General features: G+C 27.1%; 7 protein-coding genes across 10 annotated transcripts; 3 read left to right on the top strand and 4 right to left on the bottom strand.

Annotated features, from left to right (window-relative positions):
• Nucleotides 1-296: 296 nt before the first annotated feature.
• LOC122854106 lies at nt 297-4,517 on the bottom strand. The gene is made up of 4 exons (XM_044154518.1): nt 4,035-4,517; nt 3,492-3,970; nt 2,851-3,420; nt 297-416 (listed from the first exon to the last, which is right to left on the bottom strand). The coding sequence occupies exons 1-4, from the start codon at nt 4,153-4,155 to the stop codon at nt 297-299; spliced, it is 1,290 nt and encodes a 429-aa protein (XP_044010453.1). The 5' UTR covers nt 4,156-4,517.
• Nucleotides 4,518-5,041: 524 nt separating this feature from the next.
• On the bottom strand, nt 5,042-7,143 carry LOC122855997 (tubulin-specific chaperone C-like). The gene is made up of 3 exons (XM_044157742.1): nt 7,050-7,143; nt 6,740-6,941; nt 5,042-6,677 (listed from the first exon to the last, which is right to left on the bottom strand). Exon 3 carries the CDS (start codon nt 6,652-6,654, stop codon nt 5,815-5,817), a length of 840 nt encoding a protein of 279 aa, XP_044013677.1. The 5' UTR covers nt 6,655-6,677; nt 6,740-6,941; nt 7,050-7,143; the 3' UTR covers nt 5,042-5,814.
• Nucleotides 7,144-7,597: 454 nt separating this feature from the next.
• On the top strand, nt 7,598-8,988 carry LOC122855998 (F-box protein SKIP2-like). The gene is made up of 3 exons (XM_044157743.1): nt 7,598-7,833; nt 7,922-8,376; nt 8,441-8,988. The coding sequence occupies exons 1-3, from the start codon at nt 7,719-7,721 to the stop codon at nt 8,939-8,941; spliced, it is 1,071 nt and encodes a 356-aa protein (XP_044013678.1). The 5' UTR covers nt 7,598-7,718; the 3' UTR covers nt 8,942-8,988.
• A 430-nt stretch (nt 8,989-9,418) lies between these two features.
• LOC122856000 (ras guanine nucleotide exchange factor P) lies at nt 9,419-14,413 on the bottom strand. Of its 2 annotated transcripts, XM_044157746.1 has the most exons (6): nt 14,080-14,412; nt 13,829-13,993; nt 13,551-13,719; nt 13,235-13,363; nt 12,551-12,831; nt 9,843-12,489 (listed from the first exon to the last, which is right to left on the bottom strand). In XM_044157746.1, the coding sequence occupies exons 3-6, from the start codon at nt 13,688-13,690 to the stop codon at nt 10,178-10,180; spliced, it is 2,862 nt and encodes a 953-aa protein (XP_044013681.1). In that variant the 5' UTR covers nt 13,691-13,719; nt 13,829-13,993; nt 14,080-14,412; the 3' UTR covers nt 9,843-10,177. The 2 variants fall into 2 exon arrangements, with proteins under 2 accessions (XP_044013682.1, XP_044013681.1); XM_044157747.1 differs by lacking the exon at nt 13,235-13,363 and having other exon boundaries at nt 9,419-12,489; nt 14,080-14,413.
• A 107-nt stretch (nt 14,414-14,520) lies between these two features.
• Nucleotides 14,521-15,639, top strand: LOC122856002 (complex I intermediate-associated protein 30, mitochondrial). The gene is made up of 2 exons (XM_044157748.1): nt 14,521-14,991; nt 15,067-15,639. The coding sequence occupies exons 1-2, from the start codon at nt 14,627-14,629 to the stop codon at nt 15,590-15,592; spliced, it is 891 nt and encodes a 296-aa protein (XP_044013683.1). The 5' UTR covers nt 14,521-14,626; the 3' UTR covers nt 15,593-15,639.
• A 4-nt stretch (nt 15,640-15,643) lies between these two features.
• On the bottom strand, nt 15,644-17,352 carry LOC122856003 (probable cardiolipin synthase (CMP-forming)). 2 transcript variants are annotated; one of them, XM_044157749.1, is made up of 4 exons: nt 17,327-17,352; nt 16,465-16,801; nt 16,140-16,397; nt 15,644-16,059 (listed from the first exon to the last, which is right to left on the bottom strand). In XM_044157749.1, exons 1-4 carry the CDS (start codon nt 17,335-17,337, stop codon nt 15,802-15,804), a joined length of 864 nt encoding a protein of 287 aa, XP_044013684.1. In that variant the 5' UTR covers nt 17,338-17,352; the 3' UTR covers nt 15,644-15,801. The 2 variants fall into 2 exon arrangements, with proteins under 2 accessions (XP_044013684.1, XP_044013685.1); XM_044157750.1 differs by lacking the exon at nt 17,327-17,352 and adding an exon at nt 16,863-17,120 and having other exon boundaries at nt 15,802-16,059.
• Nucleotides 17,340-23,806, top strand: LOC122855999 (DNA-directed RNA polymerase II subunit RPB1). Of its 2 annotated transcripts, none has more exons than XM_044157744.1 (3): nt 17,340-17,499; nt 17,901-21,429; nt 21,525-23,806. In XM_044157744.1, exons 1-3 carry the CDS (start codon nt 17,422-17,424, stop codon nt 23,714-23,716), a joined length of 5,799 nt encoding a protein of 1,932 aa, XP_044013679.1. In that variant the 5' UTR covers nt 17,340-17,421; the 3' UTR covers nt 23,717-23,806. The 2 variants fall into 2 exon arrangements, with proteins under 2 accessions (XP_044013679.1, XP_044013680.1); XM_044157745.1 differs by having other exon boundaries at nt 17,901-21,369; nt 21,465-23,806.
• Nucleotides 23,807-24,233: the final 427 nt, after the last annotated feature.

Genomic DNA, 24,233 nt, shown 5'->3' on the forward strand with positions numbered 1-24,233 from the left:
TTACCGCAGAGAAATTCTTCCGAAATCAACGACAAAAATTAAATAAAAATTAAATAATAAAATAATAATTATTGTTAAAATCATCAAGTTAATAGAAGTGTCTTTAAATCCAGCTGATGATTTTGATATTGTTTTATCATTTAACATTAAAAATTATTATTATTATTATTAATTTAATTAATTGTTAAATTAAAATTAATATATTAAAAATAAATTTAACAATTAAAATTGTTTTTCACTATTGAAATATATATTTATTTTTTTTTAATTTTTAATGATATTTTAATATTTTAATATTAATAACTTACATTAGTTAAACCACCACTTCCCATTGGAAAATATGTTTCATTTGAATGCAGATCATTTGGATAATTTTGAAATTCTTTATGCGGCACTTTATCCACATGACGAAATAACTAAATAAAAAAAATAAAATAACGAATTAAACGTAATTAAATAAATATTATATCACTATAAAATATTTACCACATGTGAAAGTTTTAATTCCAATTCACATTTAACATAATTAAATCCTTGAAAAATTAACACAAAGCTCACTATGATAATACAAAAAGCTTTCATAATGTTCAGATCAACTAAATTAACAATTTCACAAGTTAATTAAAAACAAGGATATATAAAAGAAGATGTATATGTATTTTATATATATATTTTTTTTGTTGACGCACGTGCTTCGATAAATTATTCTGGTGATCTGATAAATTTAACGTCTTTGGTTTTTATCAGTAGGATAATATTAGTTTTCAAGCTCGTTATCTGTTCGTTGACATTGTTTGACAATCAGCACAAGTATAAAGGGAGAATGTAAAATTACATTGCTTTTCAATACTCACATATTGTCCCACAATTATTTTTTATTTTTTTATTATTTTCCTTTAACCGAAAGGCAAACATTCGAGGTCACAAATAAGGAGCGAGGAAAAACTTTTGATTGGTATACATTTTTAAATAACAACTCATTTGTCATAAATTTTTCCTTATTTTTTTTCAAAATTATTTTAATTTACTCGTATGATAATTATTTTTTTATTGACAAAATAGTTCAACAAATATAAATTTTATTTTACAGTAATAATTGCATTTTGATTATTTAAATTCGAAATAAAAGAGATTAAAAAATTCAAAATTACAAAAAAAAATATATATAATATATTTGATTTAAAATTTAAAAATATAGTTTTTTTCCTTTTTAACGTAAAAATAAGAGATAAAAAAAAATTATCATAATAATTATTTATACAACTGCGACAGTGTACAAATAAAAAAATTATTTGAAAAAAATGTTTTTAAATTAAAAAAAAAATATTTATTAAACAAGTGTTTGAGTGTGTACTTTCTTTAAATTAATCGTGTATCTATTGGCCTTCGATTTTACAATATTATTTGTGATTGTTTTTATTGTCTTGATAAATCGACAAATAAAACAATCTGTTTTCTTAATCGCATTTAATTTCAATCGTTAATAGTGCATTACTTGTTATTTCAAAAAAAAATTTACATCCGGTACATAAATAAGTAATAACATTGAATTAAATAATTTATAAATTTTTCATTATTTATTTATTAACAATAAGTCCGCCAATAAATTCTTCATATTTATTTAAAAAATTCTTTTGATTAATGACAAAATAATGTGACATAAATTTGCTACCGATATATTGATTTTCCAACTCCAATTAAATATCCAATCAAAATTAAAAAACAAATTATTTTTTTTTATTTGTTATTCATCAGGTTATTTATTTTTTGCATAAATGATTTATCAATTACCAATTTAAAATATTTTTTTTAAATAATTTTATCTGAGAATTTATTTGATGATCATTCAGGCTGATTTTGTATAAAATTATCATGATATTTACATCTCTTATTGGACTCATACGTAATCATAAATAAAATGCTAATTTTTTTTAATTACCCTATTATCAATATTGTTGATATTTTTTTTATCATTTTATTTTTCTAATAAGTAGATCAATTACATGCTGATTTTGTGTTCCAGCTTCCGTTTGAAAAAACAATAAATCTTCCATATTAATTATATTTTTATTTTTTAATTATAATTGCTATCTTGTTGAAGGCGTTTACGATAACACACCCACAGTATTGTTCAATGATCCTATCGTTCAAGGATTATGATAAATTTTAAAAAATATAAAATAATAATAAACTGAATAATCCATCCACTCATTTATGACAAATCGATACTAAGTTAGAATGTACTTTATATTATACAACAATTCTAAAACAATGTTTTTTATTTTTTTTTTTTAAAAAGTTTTACTTTTTCATTTTACTCCTCTTCATATATGTAGGATAAATTAAATTTTTTTTTTGTCTTCATCATTTACCTCTGGCTGTGTGTGTGTGTGTGTGTGTGCGTGTTAAAAAGTTGATTATTAATTTTTGAAAATTATAATGCTATCTTGTTTGATAAAGTGAAGTCTTATTATATTTTTTTTTTTTATTTTTGGAAAATAAAATTAACTGTAATCAGAAAATTAGGTAACTTGATAGAGTTTAACTTGACATGCAATTTAAATAATGAATTGAAAAAAATAATCAAGTCAGTAATTAATTAACTTTTGTTTGCTATTTTTTTTTTTTTATATTTAATAATGTATATTTTATACATTTTATCTTCTTTATTTACTTTTTTTAGTCCATATTTTTGAAAACAAATGTCTTATATTTTTTAATTGATAAAAATTGCACACTATTTACGTACTATAATATAATAAAAAAAAAAAAATTTACGTACTATTTTTTTTATTTTTCTTTATTTTTAATAATATGTATTTTAAAATACGGCGATTCATATTGTTTTACATCAGGTATTAATGAATTAATGGTGATTGCCAAATGTTGTTTTCGTTTGCTTGATATTTCTGCTGCTTTTTTGACAAAATTAGCAGTCACACTTGAGTAGAGAAGAAAAAGGTACTTAATTTTTAGTGAATTTTCAACAAGTTTCATGACTGAAACATCAGTAATTTTATTGCTTCGTGGCAAAGATAATTTTACTATATTCTTGAGCAATTGAATTGAAGAATCAATGACATTATTCTCACCGATCAAATAAATATCTTGTAAATTATTCATCTTTGAAAGTACTACTACACCGTCATCGGTTATTCGAGCACAATTAATAGTTAAACTATTCAATTGCTTGATGGTATTGGCAATAGTATACAAAGTATCATCTTTAATATAGCAACTTAATAAATCTAATGACCTGATATTTATAAACAAATGTCCCAGATAAGGAGGTTTTTCAAGATATTTATTATGGTTGAAATAAAATGGCATTTCATTAGGTTTGAAATACTTGAATAAATCATTGGAACCTCGTATACCAGCAACTTCAAACTTTTCCATGACTTGTAGTTCATGAATCACCTGAAAAAACAATAATTATAAATAAGTATTTTGAAAAAATAAAAAAAATACTTTTACAAATTACAACTTACACAATCAAATTCTTTTGGATAATTACAGCTTTCATCCAAGTGATTGACAAAATTTAACAAATTCAGTTCAGTTAATGTATCAGCAATGTTTCTCAATGAATTTATTAAAGTCACCGGTATTGATTTACCTTTCATATTTTCAAATATAATTGTCAAGGATTTTAGTTTAGATAAACGTGTAAATGCATTGAATAACATTGTATCGTCAATCGAGATGAATCTCAATCGAAGTTTTTCGAGGTTTGGACAATAATCATTGATAATTGGCACTATGTTACAAAAACAATAAGCTGTCAAGTCTAATGTTTTTAAATAACGACCACATTTATTAAGCAGTGACTTTAAAAAATTCAATACTTCATCTAACGTTTGATAATTTCTTAAACAATATGGAAATTCATGATATCGCCAATAAGTTAATTTAATTTTTTTGACATTAAACCAAGAATAATTAAGGGCTCTTTCCCATTTTTTGCATACTAAAAAATTAATTAAATAAATTACCTAATAGTTATTTTTTTTATCGAATAATAAATAACATACCCAGTGCGATTTTCAGTCTCTCACATGCTGGCACATACTTGAATATTTCAGCCAAGCAATCATCATTAACACGCTCCATTATCATCTGTGTTGTTCTGGGTGTTTGAAGATTTGATACCATGTATTTCGGAAGTGATGTACGAGGAAGTAGTGGACTTGATACTAATAGTGTTTCATTTTTAATATTTTTTTTAATTTGTGTATTTAACTTTATGCATTTAGCAATACCATCTCTACGTGTTATTCTTGATAGTCCAAGTGATTTACGACTTCTTGAACGTTCAGTCTCATCATCAATTGGTGCTGATGTTGAACCTTGAGCAATTACTGAACGAGGACGTTTTATTTTGCTTCGACGATGCCTAACTTTATACCTGTAGGAATTTTCTATGTATTTTCAAATTTTATTCAAATAATTTTAAAATAATAAAATATATAGGTATATTCTATTAAAATTGATGTTGTTGACTGTTGTTGACCTTGTCGTTGTTGTTGTTGTTGCAAAAAAAAAACGTGTCAACCATCTTTGATGTGCCATGTTTTTTTTTTTTTTGTTTTTTGGCGCAATAATTCAAAATAAAATAATTAATAAACATTAAACAACATATAATAATTATTGCAAGTATAAATTTATTTTTTTATTTATATACATGGCATTGCAAATATAATAATAATAATAATAATATAAATAAGTATTAGCTTGCAGTAAATTGAAAAATAACTGGAAGCTATATCATTATTATTTTTTATTTAAATACACTGTCTACCATTTCTTTTTAATTGCAATAAATAATTAATGTTTTTTTTTAAATTTATTTGAATATAACATTATTACTCATGTATTTACATTAGAAAAAAAAAAGTATCCTAGACAGCATCTCACCCTGCATCTTTGGATAATAAATAATAATAATATTAATAGTAATAATAAAAAAAACACAACACCACATTTAATAATATTTATAACCACTTGAAGATCCAAAAATAAAATATATAAAGAATTTTAATTTTTTTTTTTTTTTTTTTCTGTGGAAAGTAAAGTTTATCATCATCATCATGAACAACAATTTTATAAACAACTAAATAATAGTTTGAAAAAAAAAAAAATTATAAAAATATAAACGTTTATAATATATAATAAATAATTGATATTGAAAATTTAATAAATGACTGTGATATCATCATCAATAAGGAGGAGAAAAAAAAGTATAATAATTTTAATCACAGTAAAAGGTCAGTCAGATTAGCTCGAGGCTGGTTCATGGACTCTGGGAAAATTCTGATATTTTATCATAAAGTTGAACCCTTTTATTGTGTACTGGATCAACATCAACAGTTGATGTACGAGAATTACTTGATGATGATTTAAATAATACAGATGTTAAAAGTTGAAATTCTTTTGTTTGTATTGGATCATTATAATTAATAATTTCATAAACATCATTTTGTAAATATTCAAGTGATCAATACTATTGCTTGTACGACATAATTTTAATGTCCAAAAATCATCTAAACGTAATTTTGGTAATGATGAACGTCCAGGATTACCACCAAATAAATCATGAATATTTTTTTATATTTATCATATACTAATTGATGTGCAAATCTTGGATTGATATTAATGTTCATTGATTTTTTACGATATTTTGGTCCATCAACAAGCTCAGTTTTATTACATATTAGTGTCCATTTATTTAATTTAATATTATATGTCCATAAATCAGCTAAATCTTGACAACCATTTCATCCCATCCACCAAATAAATATAATATTTCATTATTTAAAGTAACTTAGTTATGTCACTTGCTTTATTACACAAAACATCAGCGTTTATGCTAGCGATTGCAATAGTTTCCATCAACGTTTTTAAATCTTGTCTCATACTATTTTGTATTATATTTGTTAATAACTCGGGACGTTCAAGCACAGATGAATGTTTTTTGGCGTCATTGATATTATTGATTACAGAATCCAATAGAATTTGGATCATTGAAACTTGTTTTTTAGCTTCCTGTAATTCTTTTACGAACACTGTCACCATCGAATTATTATTATTATTATTATTATTATCATCATTATTATTATTTTCTTCATTTAGTTGTTCATCATCATCATCGACATTAATATCATAATTAACAAAATCATCAATTGGTGCTGGTGTTGTAGTTTTTTTACGACGTTCCACCATGTGATTTGCAATAGCAGCCATATCCAAATTGTATTGATTAGCAAAATCATCATCTATTTTTGATAGATGAGATTTTTTGCGTCGTAATGAACGTTCAGCTTCGTCATCATTAATATAGTCATATGGTGCTGATGTTGAACGTTCAGTCAGTATTGAATACAGTTGTCGTGGACTAAATTGTGGTGGTATTGCATTTTTAAATTTTTTTTTATTTTTTTCAACTTGCTTGGTGTATTTGGCAACGTCAGCTTTTAAATCCGATACCGTTATTCGTGTCATATTTATTTTATCAAGTAGTCTGAAACCTGGTGAACGTTCAGCATCATCATCATTATCAACATTGTCAGTTGGTGCTGGTGTTGAACGTTGAGCAATTGCTGAACGATTTTCCATAGAAAGAGCATGATCTAAACTTTTATGATGATGCTCCATTTTATAGGTATATTTTCTATTGTCTAAAAAATAATTTTACTATTAGTAAATATACTTAAATAATTCATGTTATCAAATTTAATACCTGTTTGATGGTTATGTTTATTAACAATTTCAAATTGATGAATAATTGTATGTTATTTTTTCCAAATCACTTTTCAACAAACAAACAAGATGATATATGTATTTTTAAAATAAACAAGAATTATTTTTTAATACTTGATGTTTTTGATCACTTGAACTTTCAATTGGTATAGGTACATGTATTTATATCACTTTCCAGTTTCCTAATAAAAATTAATGACAAAGTTTAAAAGATTATATTTACATTTAAAAAGTAAGCAAATATTGTTTAAAATTAAAAACAACAACAACAACATAAACTTTCAACATACCTGATGTCCTGATCTTCAATTAATTAATCAATTATATGATTGAATATATGCTATCAACAGCTATCAATGTTTTTTTTTTTTTTGTGTACACACGAGCTTTTAATTTTTACAAACACATGGACCACATGGATCTGTTTTATAATAATGATAATAAAACTGGCGGGAGAGAGAGATGAAGTGAGAGAAGAGAGAAAAATAAACAAATAATCTGATTGGCTGGAGAATCAAGATGGCCACTATCCATTTTAAATTTTCAATTTTGCATGGTAATTGTTTGTCTTATTATAATTAAAAATATATGCGACTGTGATGCAAAATTCAAACAATGCTTTTATCATAGTATAGTGTCGTATTATTCAAGAAGAAAAATAATAACAATAACAATAAATATGATATATGATAGATATAGTTTATTTATTTATTTTTTAAATTAGATAACAAAATATATAATAAAAGGAAATGACGAATTGAGACCAATTAGAATTGATTGGATATCACACACACACACACACACACGCACGTGTAAATAATGAACAATTGGACACGGTGAGCCACCAATTAAAACAAAAATAAATAAATACAAGTTTGTACAAGTTTAATAATAAATGGTGGCACACATTGTTGTGATATTTATTTATCAGTTGAATAAATACTCAAAAAACCACAAAAATGAGACGACACAAGAAAAAAAAAAAGTCAACAACAATTAACAATTTAAATGACGATGTATTGATAATAATATTTAAATATTTATCATTCAGCCAAAGATTATTAATGGAAAGAGGTAAGTTAACCTTAATTATTTATTGTTATCATTGTTAAAAATTGTATATACTTGAAGCAAATATGTAATTGATAATTTTTTTTATTAGTTTGTGTTAGATGGTCAATAATTGCTCAACAATCTTGGGGTGGTGTTACAACTATGAAAATTGATAACAATCAAATATATGGAATGTCAAAAGATTTTCATTCAGAGGAATTAAAAACAGTATTCAATACTTTGCTGATGAGATGTGGTCGTCATTTGAATACATTAACAATTACCAATTCAATAATTGATTCATCAATTTTACCAATAATTCGTTTTAATTGTTGTCATTTAACACAAGTTGATTTAATATTTAAAACAAATGCCATTGAACATTTTGTTAAGCCATTTGGAAAAATGAAAAAACTTAAAAGTTGCAAAATAACAAATGTTAAATCATTATTTGCAAGAGATTGTTTAATAAGTTTACCAAATGGCATTGAAACGATACACATGGAAGTTCCAAATTCATTAATAACATTTTCATCAAGATTATTGCTCAGCAGTTTATCAAGTGTAAGTTAAAAATTGTAAATATATTAATATAAATTTGTTAATTTTTTATATTTTTTGTTAACAGGTATTTATTAAATTTAATTCATTGAGATCTTTGACATTACGAGGCTATAGATTTTCAGGTTTATTGATAAATGCCATAAGTCAATGTCAAACATTGACTTTTGTTGATTTACAAAATAGTGTAATTGAAAAAATAGATGATTTATCAAATTTAACAAATTTAAAATATCTAAATGTCAGCAAGGTTGAAAGAATAACTAATTCATTTTTGATACTCGTTGCTGATAAATGTAAAAAATTGGAATATCTTGATGTCAGTTATTGCAAACGAGTCAATGATGATGGTGTCAAAGAAATAATAAAACACTGCTTGAATCTTGAACAATTAAAAATTGCCTGGACCTCAGTGACATCAGGTGTTATTATTTCAGCTGTAAACTTAACGAAATATCGTCGTGGATGTCCAATTTTACATCTGTATCCAGGTCCTTGGATGACATTCAAACATCCACAGCTTAAATATAGAATATATTATTCGTACTTGAAAATTATCTACAGGTAAACGTAATACGTACTAAACTAAATTATTATTTTTTATTAACACCAAAAAGGTAAATTAATACAATGAAAAGTACAAATATTAATTATTGAAATATAAGAAAAATTATTTATTTTTATAATAATATTATTACAAAATTAATTTTGTTATTTTTTTTTTTTTTTCATTTGAAAATAAATCATAAATTTTTCATAATTAAATAATCATTTATATTATAAGTTATAACAAAAAATAATAATAATAATTTATTTATTAAAATATACAGTTAAACTGTAATTAAAAATTTAAAATGTCATAATTTAAATTTAACATCAATTTGATTGATAAAAAAAAAAAAAAAAAAATCATTCTAAAATTATTGTAATATTGATAAATACAAGCATTTTATTTTTAAAATAAAATGAGGCCTGATAATTATTGTATTAATGTGTCATTCGAGCCACTTTTATTTTTAATGATTTTATCATTAAAGTTTAGTTGTTTTTTTTTTTTTTTTTTTTTGTTTAAATATATATATATTATTATTCAACTTAAAAATACATGTTGACACTGTCAACCGCAACCAGTTGTTAAAGTTAGTTCAATTATTAATTATTGCATTTGTATTTATTTGTTATAAATATATTATTATAATTATTTTACGGTAATTAGATTATAATATTTTCATACGGTTTCTTGTACAAAAAAAAGTATATAATGTACTAATAATAAATTGAGTTTATATTTCAAATTCAATTGCACTGAATAATTATTTATATGGCCTCGTTTTTAAATATACATATTAATGTATGTGTATTGACAAAAATAATAATAAAAATAATATAGTGGAATGTATATTTTTTAAATAAATATATTTTATATGAAAATTGAAATATAATACTTTGATAGAATATATTTTTTTTGTCATCAAATTCAAGACTATTATTTATAATATTATAATATTATAATTGTTCCGTAATTATGTCTGTTAATTTTTTTGATAATATTTAATTCATTTCATTTCTCACTTCTCGTCTTCATCAGTCTTATCCTCATTACGGTAGTTGGGTGTTTTTCAGACATTTATTATTTAAATTTATATATCAATTTTATTAATAAATAAAAAAAACAAAATTCTACTTTGATTTATATCCCCTCAATAATAATAATAATAATAATAATAACTAGTAACCTTTATACCAAATTAATTAATAATATTTATTGTTAAGTCGTAAATGGCAAAAATAAAAAAATAAAAATTTACACTTGAACATATTGCTCATCATCACTGATGTCAACACTGTCCATCATACCATCATCATTTATTTGTATTTTTTCATAATTTGAATCATCACTTGTTGTTGTTGTTGTTTTTTTTTTAATTTTTTTCGTTTTAACTTTTTCATATCCATCGAATTTATTTAAATTTTTATTAAATGCATTTACCTGTTCATACGGTGGTTCTTGATGTTTTTGTTCATGAATTTTATTTGTTGTCACATATCTAACACTTTCATAATTTGGATCACTATTATTAACTGATTCATAATTTGGATCAGTATCACTATCACCAGGTCGACAAACTGAAGCATAATTTGGCTCATGTGGCATACTTTCATAATTTGGCTCTGAATCATCATTATCATTGTCATTATCAATGTCATTGTCATTACGTCTACGTAAACGTACTTTTTCATAGCCAGGATCTTCACTACTTGCATTACTAACTTGACGATTTTTTAATGGAACTGAATAAAATGGTAAAACATCAATTCCATTATGATTTTTCATTAAATTTGATGATGAATTCGTAGATTTTTCATTTTTATCAACACCATTATTATTATTCTTATTATTATTTAATGATAATTTTTGTGGTTTTAATATTTCATAGTTTGAATCGACATTTTTTAAATTAACATTTGATCGAGGTCTTGTAGCTTTTTGTTGTACTCTTGTATTTGATATTGATGATGATGATGACGATGATATTTGATAATCATCATCTTCATATTCTGGAGTTTTATCAAGTTCATATATTCTCGATACTTTGGCAAATTCAATTGCATGCATATTTAATAAATCTGAAGGATTATTATTTGATAATAAAGCTGGTGCTGTTGTTGTTGCTGTTGATGTAACAGTAGATGTAATTGTTGTTGTTGTTATTGTTGTTGGATTTGATTCAGGTTCTTTTTTTGAAAATTCCATTGAATCACGACTAGACCATGAAATTCTTGATACATCAACAACACTTAATTTTCTTGCTGATGATGAATCAATTAAATTTGTAAGTATATTTCTTTCTTCTTCAGGATCACGTTTTCTTTTCATAACTTTGGCATACATATCTTCCAGTGATTTACCAACAGCAAGTCCTTGACAATTATTAATCATTACCTGATTATTATTATCATTTGTTTTATATATTTTATCAATTAATGCATATGGATCAATCAACATGTTATCATTATTGTCATCGTTGTCATCATCATCATCATCATCAACAGAAGAAACTGGAAGAGGTGGTGGTGGAGGTGGTAATGGTGAATTTGCTTGACGTTTTTCTGGTTTTGGTGAGCTTGGATTAATAATTGAACTTGTTGCACTTGATGATGATGCTTGTCTTGAGTGTGCATGTGCAACATATCTCAAACTGTCAACACTTGGTGGTTGAGGTGCTGTAAATACAGAATCATCAACTAATTCTGTTGCTGCTGTTGTTGTTGCTGGTGTTGTTGTTGTCATTGCTGTTGTTGTTGTTGTTGCTGCTGCTGCTCCTACTATTACTGGTATATTATGTGATGATGATGGTATAACAAGCAACTGTTCATTATTATGAACAACAACTCTATTTGTTTCAATTGTTGTAGCTGTTGTCATTGGCTGTATTTGTGCATATGTCTCACTGCCACTTGTATATATTTTTTCTTGTTCATCAATTGCAGCATACATTTCATCAGAATCATCAGAAACAGTGGCATAATGAGAATCAGCTGATGGCCTTTGTGATTGTTGACGACTTTGTGCTGCTTTAGTTTGTGCAATAATATTAGCCAATGGCTCACGAACACTGATACTCGTATAACCTTTTGAATCTTGTGAATCACCACTAAAATGTTGTGGCTGTTGTTGTTGTTGCTGTTGTGATTGTTGTAACTGCTGCTGCTGTTGTTGTTGTTGTTGTGGCTGTTGTTGTGATTGTGATTGTAATTGTTGTTGTTGTTGAATTTGTGAATTTAAATGTAATTGAGTTTGAGATGTATTATTACCAGGTAATCTTGGTAATGTCATTAAAAGTGGTGGTGTCATGTATGGTAAATCTTGATTTGCTTGAACACCACCAGTTATTGCATTTGCTGCTTGTATATCACAAGTTAATATTTCAACATTGAGCAATGAATTTTGTGACAATGAACGACGTGTTCTTGGTGGAGCAACTGGATTTGTTGATTTGCTTGAAATCGATGCTATACTTGAATCAGCGTTTTGACTAGGATTATTTATAAAACTATTTTTACGTTTTGGTTCTGTTTTTTGAACACTTTGTACTTGTGCATATGGATGTTCATCTAAAATAATAATATAATATATGTAATTTAAAATAAAATGAAAGTATATATATATTATTACCAGTTGTAGTTTTAACAGGATTTAATCTTGCATATGGATATCCACTGTCATCCTCAGCCAATGAAGATGATTCTTGTGAACTTGCACGTGTTACTCGTTCATTATTTATTTTTCCAATGATATTTTTATCTTGAACAGTTGCATAAAGTTCTGAGGGATCACTTATAACTTCATTTGCCTCATAAATGACATCTTGAGTTGTTGTTGTCAAGCCACTATCATTGAGACCAGGATTTCTATCTTTTGGTATATCTGGAAGACTTCTATTTGCACTGTTTGTTCTATCATCATGTCAAATAAAAAGGAAAACAAATTCAACTGATTAATATAAGAGAAAGATAAAAATGAAAGGAAAAAAAAATTGAATAAATTGAATCTCTGGTACAGAACAGAAATCAAAAGAAAAAAAGGATAAAATAATATAATATTGCATACACCTTAAATTAAGAAAGAGGATTAATCAATTGATCAATTAATCAATTAATAAACTTTCTATCTACAAATTATTACAATAATTAGTCATAGTTGATTAATTAGTCAGTAAATCATATTTCATTAGTTTTTAAATGGATTATATGAGTGTTTGTTAAAGATATTAATATTATTATTATTGTTTTATCAAATAATATTATTATTAAATAGCGAAAGGGACATGCGACCATGCCAAATTGCTGGTCTTGCCACCTTTTTCCACTACTGTCCACTGTGTCCTGTGTAAGAAACTGGAAGTTATCCATTGTAGGCTGATTCTCGTAAGCATCATTTTCAGATCTCGTCATCGTAACCATACCAGCAAGTCCAAGAAACTCGCTCCTGTCGTTACAAATTCATCGTAATAACAACAACACTCGTATAATAATTTTTTCGTTTTCTTTTTTCATTTAAATAATAATAATAATAATAATTGCATTTTCTTGCGTATTTTTTAAAATAAAATTATAAAAACAAAATAAAAAAATGATGATAAATAATAAATTTAAAATAAAAAAGTAATTTTTACTTGTTGTCATTATGTCGACAGCTGCAAATACAAGCAAGGATAAATCCAACCAAAGAGACTATTACAGCAATTGATATGACCCAGTAACACCAGGCATCCTGCTGTACTAAGACGTCATACATTTTTCCAACAAGACTCATCAAACCAATATCAAATTGTCCAAGTGTCACTGTAATATTATTATTATTATTATTATTATTATTATTATTACATATTATTAATTTTATCATCAACATACTGATGATGAATCATCCATTAAAATTAATTATAATATTTACCCAATTAATTTAATGTGTAGAATAATAACACTTGTTGTACCATTGCATGTTGACGTTGTTGTTAATCAAGTTTTATTTATTTTTCGTCTTTTTAATTAAAATAATAATTGATTATTAAGGAAATGTTAATTAATTTTTTCAAGGCAGCTCATCAAGCTCATATACCTATGTGAACAAAAATAATTATATTTATCAATAATAATAACAATAATAATGTTATTGACAAAAAAATTATAAAAATGTTATCTCACCTTGCATTAATAGCTTATTGTAAAATAATATTTGTTGTAATAAAATAACAAGAGGACTATGTACATATCACACGCCTATGTTTTAATGATGACACACAGGAATGCTGTGAGTTTCCATAGAGTGTTGTTGTTGTTTTTGTTGTTGTGACATATGTATATCAGCCATACTCCAATTTACACTTTAATTGAATTTTATTTTATTTATATTCAAATATAGGAGTACCTGATTAGTTTTTTATTGTTAATTATTATCTTTTGATAAAATCAAAACAATCTTACAATTATACAATGCGTCGATTGACAGCAGCAAACACACACACATACACACACACAATCAACAGATTGTCAACATCAAAATGAAGTTTTTTAAGTATATGTAACATAACCTCAAAAAAAATGCTTATTCTTTCTCTTTTTTATGTTTGTGTGTGATATATTTTTTATGCAATTTTATGGTGGGGAGTTTGATGTACTCATTACAACATTTAACAACAATTCAACATTCTAATATTTATAAAAAACTTGATAATAAATAAATAAATAAATAATGACTAGTCGATTGTTGGGACGTTTGTCCCAACTAAATATTATTAATTGTAGAACAATTTATACAACAAATAATTTATCAGCATTTCATGAAATTGATAAAAAATCATCATATCCTCGTATATCAGATTATCAAGAAGAAAAAAAAACAATATTACAACGTATGAAACTTGGCTATTCACAATTAAAACAAGAAATGTCATTGTTCCAAGAAGAATTAATAGATAAATTTTATATGGATCCAATATCAGCATTTAGACAAGGTGAAGTTGATGTTAAATGGAAATTTAATGGTGATCCAGAATTATTAAAAAAATGGGTTGTAACATGTGACAGTGATTACAATGAAGGTTTTTCAAAAGCAACGTAAGTTTTTATTTTATTATTAAAAATTTTATTCATTTATTTATTAAATTAATTAATTAATTTTTGAATTAATAGATTTGAGTATACACCTCAAGGAAGTGCATTATTCTCAGGAATACTTGATACAAGATTGCCAAGAGATGGTAAACAAAAAGGTGCTGGTTATTGTAATATTCGTTCAACTTTACCAAGAAAAGCATTTGGTAGAGCTGAACCAATGGACTGGGGAATGTATACACATTTGATAATGCGAATTCGTGGTGATGGACGTAATTACATGTTAAATTTAACACTTGATAATTATTATGATGTTACATGGAATGACATACATGGATTTGTTCTTTATACAAGAGGTGGACCATATTGGCAATATGTTAAAATACCATTTTCAAAATTTTTCTTATCAAATAGAGGTAGAATTCAAGATTCACAAGCTCCAATTAGATTAAATATGATTAATCATGTTGGTGTAACATGTGGTGATGATATATGTGGTCCATTTAGTCTTGAAATTGATTATATTGGTCTTGAACGTGATCAAAGATTCATGGAAGAATTTGCATATGAAATGTATAGACCACCAAATCCTTATTATATTTAAATGTAAACTAAATTAAAAATTATGTAAATAAACAAATGCAAAATATACAATTTTATCTTTTAAATTTTACTATATAACAAATTATCAATTAATATACATATTTATAGCAATTGTAGTAATAATGATGATAATGACAATGATAATGATGATGATGACATGTATATAAAATATTATTTATTCATTTATGTCATGATGATGATGATGATTTATCAAATTGTTTTTTTTTTTTTTGTCAAATATTTATATGTATTTTTTGATAATAAATAACTGACACCACCGGCAATTGTTGTTGCTGCTGTTAAATAACACAATCCATTGAGTACTGGATGATCAATAAAATTAAATACTGGAGCTGCCAATGTACCAGCAACAAGTGATAATTGTACTGCTGTATTTAATTTACTTATAAATGTTGGAGCTAATTGTACAGTTGCATGAGTTGCATCAAAATATCTAGCCAATGTTTTCTAAAATTAATTATTAAATTATTATTATTGTTGTTTAAAGATTATTATATAAATAAATAAATAAATAAATTGTTTATTACTGGTTCAGGTAGTGATCTGTATCGTATGTATGATGCTCCAGCAATAAGTCCAATATCTCTACTAACAACTAAACATGTTAAAGACATTGGAATAAGTTCAACCCATGCCAATGAAAGAAATAATGTTCCAACAAGTAATTTATCAGCCATTGGATCTAAAAAACTGCCTAATTTTGATGCTTGTGATGACCAAGTTCTTGCAATCCAGCCATCAATTAAATCAGTCATTCCAGCAAAACCCAAGACCCACAATGCTACCTAAATCATCATTAAAAATTTTATTAATTAATTGTTTTTAAATTAATAATAATAATAATAAACTTACATTGTAATCGTGTGATATAATTAAATAACTCAAACAAGGAGTTGTTATTATTCTTCCAATACTTAAAAAATTTGGCACTGTCCAAATATTTTCTCTCTCAATAATACTCTCAACTTTGCTTTTAGTTTCACGAATATTATTTATTATTTTAGCTCGTAATTGTCGTCTTTTTTCTGGTGAATTAAATTTTTTAGTTGAATAAAAATTTGTTTTTTCATCAACATTATAACAAAAACGATTGCTCAAATGCCTTAAATATTTTTCTAAATTTTGAGTATTTGTTATTATTCGATGTGGACGAAGTCTCATAAGTACCATACAGCTCATATTTACATTCCTGATGAAATATTAATTTAATTAGACAATTATTATTAGTATTATTTAAATAATTAACTTACATTGTTTTAATAATTAATAATAATAATAATATAAATAAACAAAAAAAAAATGTATCCAAAGGTTAGAATGATATTAACACTCAAATAATTTCATCATTTTACTTGACGAATTTAAGATGATAGTGACATAATTTGTGTTGCATAATTTACTTGATTAATCACAATTAACAATTTAAATATTTTATATTTATAAAATTAAGTAATATATGCTTGCTTGAATATTTTTTTGTTGAGACTTGGAATTTTGCTAATTTTCAACAATCAACACACGACAACATTCCAACAGCTGTTTTTTTTTTTTTTTTTTATTTTTCATTTAGAGAAAAATGCTATTACGCCTTCTAATGTGAAAACATGTAAACTATAAAAGCCAAATTAAGCCAATTAAATGAGATGTCAGCACAATGATATTATCGGTAGGAGGGATTTATATTTACGAATTTAGCCGAAAGATAAATAAATACCGGCTCGCCATTGCTCGCCATATGATCCGAGACGAGCAGTTTCGTTGCAACCGCGACGCAGAAGAAGGCCATTAGTCCTTCTAGCCATTGACAAGATGGCCGCGTCCGACTCGAAAGCTCCGATAAGGACTGTAAAAAGAGTGCAATTTGGCATATTATCACCAGATGAAATAGTAAGTTTTATTATAATAATGTTTGTTGATCAATTTTATATATTATTTTAATAATAATTTATGGATTAATTCATGTATTTATTGGATGCACGCCATTAAAATATTCCCGCTTACTTGGCCAAGTCAAAAGTCATGATTGCATTTTTTTTTTTTTTTTTTTTTTTTAACATAGCCAATAAAATAATTGCATTTATTATTTTGAAAAGAAAATAAAAAAAAAAAAAAACAAACAAACAAACAAACAAAAACAAAAACAACAACAACAACAAAATTTATATTTATTGGGTATTTTTTAAAAAAAAAAAAAAACAAAAAATTATTATTAAAATGACTATTATTATGATTATGAAATGACAAATTTTATCAAACGATTTAAATTACAATGAAAAAAATAATTTCAGCGGCGTATGTCGGTTACTGATGGAGGCATACGTTTTCCGGAAACAATGGAAGGTGGTAGACCAAAATTGGGTGGTCTTATGGATCCAAGACAAGGTGTCATTGATCGTAATTCACGTTGTCAAACATGTGCTGGTAACATGACAGAGTGTCCTGGTCATTTTGGTCATATTGATTTGGCTAAACCAGTATTCCATGTTGGTTTCATAACAAAAACAATAAAAATATTAAGATGTGTATGTTTTTATTGCTCAAAGTTACTTGTAACTCCATCAAATCCAAAAATCAAAGAAATTGTTATGAAAACTAAAGGACAACCACGTAAAAGATTGACATTTGTATATGATTTATGTAAAAGTAAAAATATATGTGAAGGTGGTGATGAAATGGATATAAATAAAGATGGACAAGATCAACAACAACAACAGGGTGATCGTAAACCTGGACATGGTGGTTGTGGTAGATATCAACCAAATTTAAGACGTTCAGGACTTGATGTATCAGCTGAATGGAAAAATATCAATGAAGATTCACAAGAAAGAAAAATAGTGTTAACTGCTGAAAGAGCATGGGAAATATTAAAACACATTGACGATGAAGAATCATTTATACTTGGTATGGATCCAAAATTTGCCAGACCAGATTGGATGATTGTAACAGTATTACCAGTACCACCATTATCAGTACGTCCAGCAGTTATTATGTATGGTTCAGCTAAAAATCAAGATGATTTAACACATAAATTATCTGATATTATTAAATCAAATAATGAATTATTAAGAAATGAACAATCTGGTGCAGCAGCACATGTTGTTGCTGAAAGTATTAAAATGTTACAATTTCATGTTGCAACACTTGTTGACAATGACATGCCAGGTATGCCAAGAGCAATGCAAAAATCTGGTAAACCATTAAAAGCAATAAAAGCAAGATTAAAAGGCAAAGAAGGAAGAATACGTGGTAATTTAATGGGTAAACGTGTTGATTTTTCAGCACGTACTGTTATTACACCAGATCCAAATTTACATATTGATCAAGTTGGTGTACCACGTAGTATTGCACAAAATTTAACATTTCCTGAAATAGTTACACCATTTAATATTGATAAAATGCAAGAATTAGTACGTCGTGGTAATGCACAATATCCTGGTGCAAAATATATATTACGTGATAATGGTGAACGTATTGATTTAAGATTTCATCCAAAATCATCTGATTTACATTTACAATGTGGTTATAAAGTTGAACGACATATACGTGATGGTGATTTAGTTATATTTAATCGTCAACCAACATTACATAAAATGAGTATGATGGGTCATCGTGTTAAAGTGTTACCATGGAGTACATTTCGTATGAATTTATCATGTACATCACCATATAATGCTGATTTTGATGGTGATGAAATGAATTTACATGTACCACAATCAATGGAAACAAGAGCTGAAGTTGAAAATATACATGTTACACCACGTCAAATAATAACACCACAAGCAAATAAACCAGTTATGGGTATTGTACAAGACACCTTGACAGCTGTTAGAAAAATGACAAAACGTGATGTATTTATTGAAAAAGAACAAATGATGAATATATTAATGTTTTTACCAAATTGGGATGGTAAAATGCCACAACCATGTATATTAAAACCTAAATTATTATGGACTGGTAAACAATTATTTTCATTAATAATACCAGGTAATGTTAATATGATTAGAACACATTCAACACATCCAGATGAAGAAGATGATGGTCCATACAAATGGATATCACTTGGTGATACTAAAGTTATGGTTGAACATGGTGAATTAATAATGGGAATTTTGTGTAAAAAAACACTTGGTACATCAGCTGGTTCATTGCTACATATATGTATGTTAGAATTAGGACATGAAGTATGTGGTCGTTTTTATGGTAATATTCAAACAGTTATTAATAATTGGTTGCTGTTGGAGGGTCATTCAATTGGTATTGGTGATACAATTGCTGATCAAGATACATATTCTGATATTCAAGCAGCAATTAAAAAAGCTAAAGAAGATGTCATTGAAGTTATACAAAAAGCACATAATATGGAATTAGAACCAACACCTGGTAATACATTACGTCAAACATTTGAAAATCAAGTTAATAGAATATTAAATGATGCTCGTGATAAAACTGGTGGTTCAGCTAAAAAATCACTAACTGAATATAATAATTTAAAAGCTATGGTTGTATCTGGTTCAAAAGGTTCAAATATTAATATATCACAAGTTATTGCTTGTGTTGGACAACAAAATGTTGAAGGTAAAAGAATACCATTTGGTTTTCGTAAAAGAACACTACCACATTTTATAAAAGATGATTATGGTCCAGAGTCAAGAGGTTTTGTTGAAAATTCATATCTTGCTGGTTTAACACCATCTGAATTTTATTTTCATGCAATGGGTGGTCGTGAGGGTCTCATTGATACTGCTGTTAAAACAGCTGAAACTGGTTATATACAACGTCGTTTAATAAAAGCTATGGAATCTGTTATGGTACATTATGATGGTACTGTTAGAAATTCAGTTGGACAATTAATTCAATTACGTTATGGTGAAGATGGTCTATGTGGTGAAACAGTTGAATTTCAAAATTTACAAACAATTAAATTAAGTAATAAAGCATTTGAAAAAAAATTTAAATTTGATCCAACAAATGAAAGATATTTACGTCGTATATTTACTGAAGATATTGTACGTGAAATGATGGGTTCTGGTGAAGTTATATCTGAACTTGAACATGAATGGGAACAATTGAATACTGATCGTGCTGTATTAAGAGAAATATTTCCATCTGGTGAATCAAAAGTTGTGTTACCATGTAATTTACAAAGAATGATATGGAATGTACAAAAAATATTTCACATTAATAAACGTGCACCAACTGATCTTAAACCATTGAGAGTTATACAAGGTGTTAAAAATTTATTAGATAAATGTATTATTGTTGCTGGTGATGATCGTTTATCAAAACAAGCTAATGAAAATGCAACATTATTATTTAGATGTCTTGTACGTTCAACATTATGTGCTAAAAATGTATCTGAAGAATATAGATTATCATCAGAGGCATTTGAATGGTTAATTGGTGAAATTGAAACACGTTTTCAACAAGCACAATGTGCACCTGGTGAAATGGTTGGTGCATTAGCTGCACAATCACTTGGTGAACCAGCAACACAAATGACATTAAATACATTTCATTTTGCTGGTGTATCATCTAAAAATGTAACACTTGGTGTACCACGTCTAAAAGAAATTATAAATATATCAAAAAAACCAAAAGCACCATCATTAACTGTTTTCTTAACTGGTGCTGCAGCACGTGATGCTGAAAAAGCTAAAAATGTATTATGTCGTCTTGAGCATACAACATTAAAAAAAGTTACAGCAAATACAGCAATATATTATGATCCAGAACCACAAAGAACTGTCATTGCTGAAGATCAAGAATTTGTTAATGTTTATTATGAAATGCCGGATTTTGATCCACAAAAAATTTCACCAATCCAGAACCACAAAGAACTGTCATTGCTGAAGATCAAGAATTTGTTAATGTTTATTATGAAATGCCGGATTTTGATCCACAAAAAATTTCACCATGGTTGCTACGTGTTGAGCTAGATCGTAAAAGAATGACTGATAAAAAATTAACAATGGAACAAATTGCTGAAAAAATTAATCAAGGTTTTGGTGATGATTTAAATTGTATATTTAATGATGATAATGCTGAAAAACTTGTATTACGTATTAGAATTATGAATAATGGTGAAAATAGCAGTAGTAATAAATTTAATGATAATCAAGAAGAAGATGTTGATAAAATGGAAGATGATATGTTTTTACGTTGTATTGAAGCAAATATGTTGAGTGATATGACATTGCAAGGTATTGAAGCTATTGGTAAAGTATATATGCATTTACCACAAACAGATGCTAAAAAACGTATTATAATAACTGAAACTGGTGAATTTAAAGCTATTGCTGAATGGTTATTAGAAACAGATGGTACAAGTTTAATGAGAGTATTAAGTGAAAGAGATGTTGATCCAATAAGAACATTTAGTAATGACATTTGTGAAATATTTAGTGTATTGGGTATTGAAGCTGTACGTAAATCAGTTGAAAAAGAAATGAATGCTGTATTACAATTTTATGGTCTTTATGTTAATTATCGTCATTTGGCTTTGTTGTGTGATGTTATGACAGCAAAAGGACATTTAATGGCAATAACACGTCATGGTATTAATAGACAAGATACTGGTGCATTAATGAGATGTTCATTTGAAGAAACAGTTGATGTATTATTAGATGCTGCATCACATGCTGAAGTTGATCCAATGAGAGGTGTATCAGAAAATATTATTATGGGACAATTACCGAGAATTGGTACTGGTTGTTTTGATTTATTATTGGATGCTGAAAAATGTAAAGCTGGTATTGAAATACCAATGGCTGTTGGTGCTGGTGTTATGGGCGGTGGTGGTATGTTCTTTGGTAATGCTGCAACACCAAGTATGTCACCACAAATGACACCATGGTCACAAACTGGTGCAACACCAGCATATGGTGCATCAATGTCACCATCACTTGGTTCTGGTATGACACCTGGTGGTGCATGTTTTTCACCATCTGGTGCATCTGATGCATCTGGTTTATCACCAGCATATTCAGCATATTCACCACAACCTGGTAGTCCTGGTAGTCCAGGACCAAGTATGTCACCATATCCAATGTCACCAGGTGGTGCTAGTGGTATTGGTAGTGGTAGTGGTGCTGGTGGTGCATCACCATCATATTCACCAACATCACCGGCATATTTACCAACATCACCATCAATGACACCATCAAGTCCAAATTATTCACCTACATCTCCATCCTACAGTCCAACATCACCAAATTATTCACCAACATCACCATCCTACAGTCCAACATCACCTGGTTATTCACCAACATCACCATCTTACAGTCCAACTTCACCTTCCTACAGTCCAACATCTCCTTCATATTCACCAACTTCACCATCCTATAGTCCAACATCTCCATCTTACAGTCCAACTTCACCATCCTACAGTCCAACATCACCTGGTTATTCACCAACATCACCATCTTACAGTCCAACTTCACCTTCCTACAGTCCAACATCTCCTTCATATTCTCCAACATCACCATCTTATAGTCCAACATCCCCATCTTACAGTCCAACATCTCCATCATACTCACCAACAAGTCACAGTTATTCACCAACGTCACCTGGATATTCACCAAGTTCACCAAATTATACACCAGCGTCGCCATCATTTTCACCGACTTCACCATCATACTCACCAAGTTCACCACAATACAGTCCAGCAAGTCCATCATATTCACCAAGTTCACCAAAATATTCACCAACATCACCGTCGTATTCACCAACATCGCCATCATATGCTGGTGCATCACCACAATATACACCACAAAGTCCAACTTATTCACCTACATCACCCTCATATTCACCAACGTCACCATCATACTCACCAAGTTCACCACAACATACAAGTGGTGATGGTGGTGCTGGTGGCAGCGGTGGAGGAGGTCCAGGAGGTCCTGGTGGAAGTGGTACAAGATATTCACCATCAAGTCCAAACTATTCACCATCAAGTCCAAATTATTCACCATCAAGTCCACAATATTCACCATCCAGTACCAAGTACTCACCAACAAGTCCAGCTTATTCACCACCTGTACAAGGCTATTCTCCAACTAGTCCAACATACTCACCTGCTTCACCTGCATATGAGACTGAGGATTAATTTTTTTTTATAAATAATTATATGATAATTTATATTATATTATAATATATATATATTGATAAATATTAATCTCATTTATTATTATCAATTTATAACATCCTCTTTTTTATTTGCAATTAAACTTTATAATAATAATATTAAGTATAAGTATATTATAAAAAAAAAAAAGAAAAAGAGAAAATACTTGAAATTCCATTTTTGTTTTTTGTTTCTTTTTTTTTTCAACTTTTGTAATTTTTATTTTATGATTCATTAATGACAAACAAATAGTCAGTTAACTTTTTTTTTTTTTTTCTCACAATAGTGAATTTTGAATTAAATATTACTATTATTATTACAATTATTATTATTATATTGATGATTTAACAAGTGCGGATGATAATGATAATTATTATAACAATGATTGTTTCAAGATAATAATAATTATTATATATGTATAACAATTAATGGCATATATTTTTTTGTTAATAAAGAAACATATGAAAAAATAATCAATAACTTGTTTGTTATTTAATAT

The sequence above is a fragment of the Aphidius gifuensis genome, linkage group LG4 (assembly GCF_014905175.1).
Source record: "Aphidius gifuensis isolate YNYX2018 linkage group LG4, ASM1490517v1, whole genome shotgun sequence".
NCBI classification, from domain to species: domain Eukaryota; kingdom Metazoa; phylum Arthropoda; class Insecta; order Hymenoptera; family Braconidae; genus Aphidius; species Aphidius gifuensis.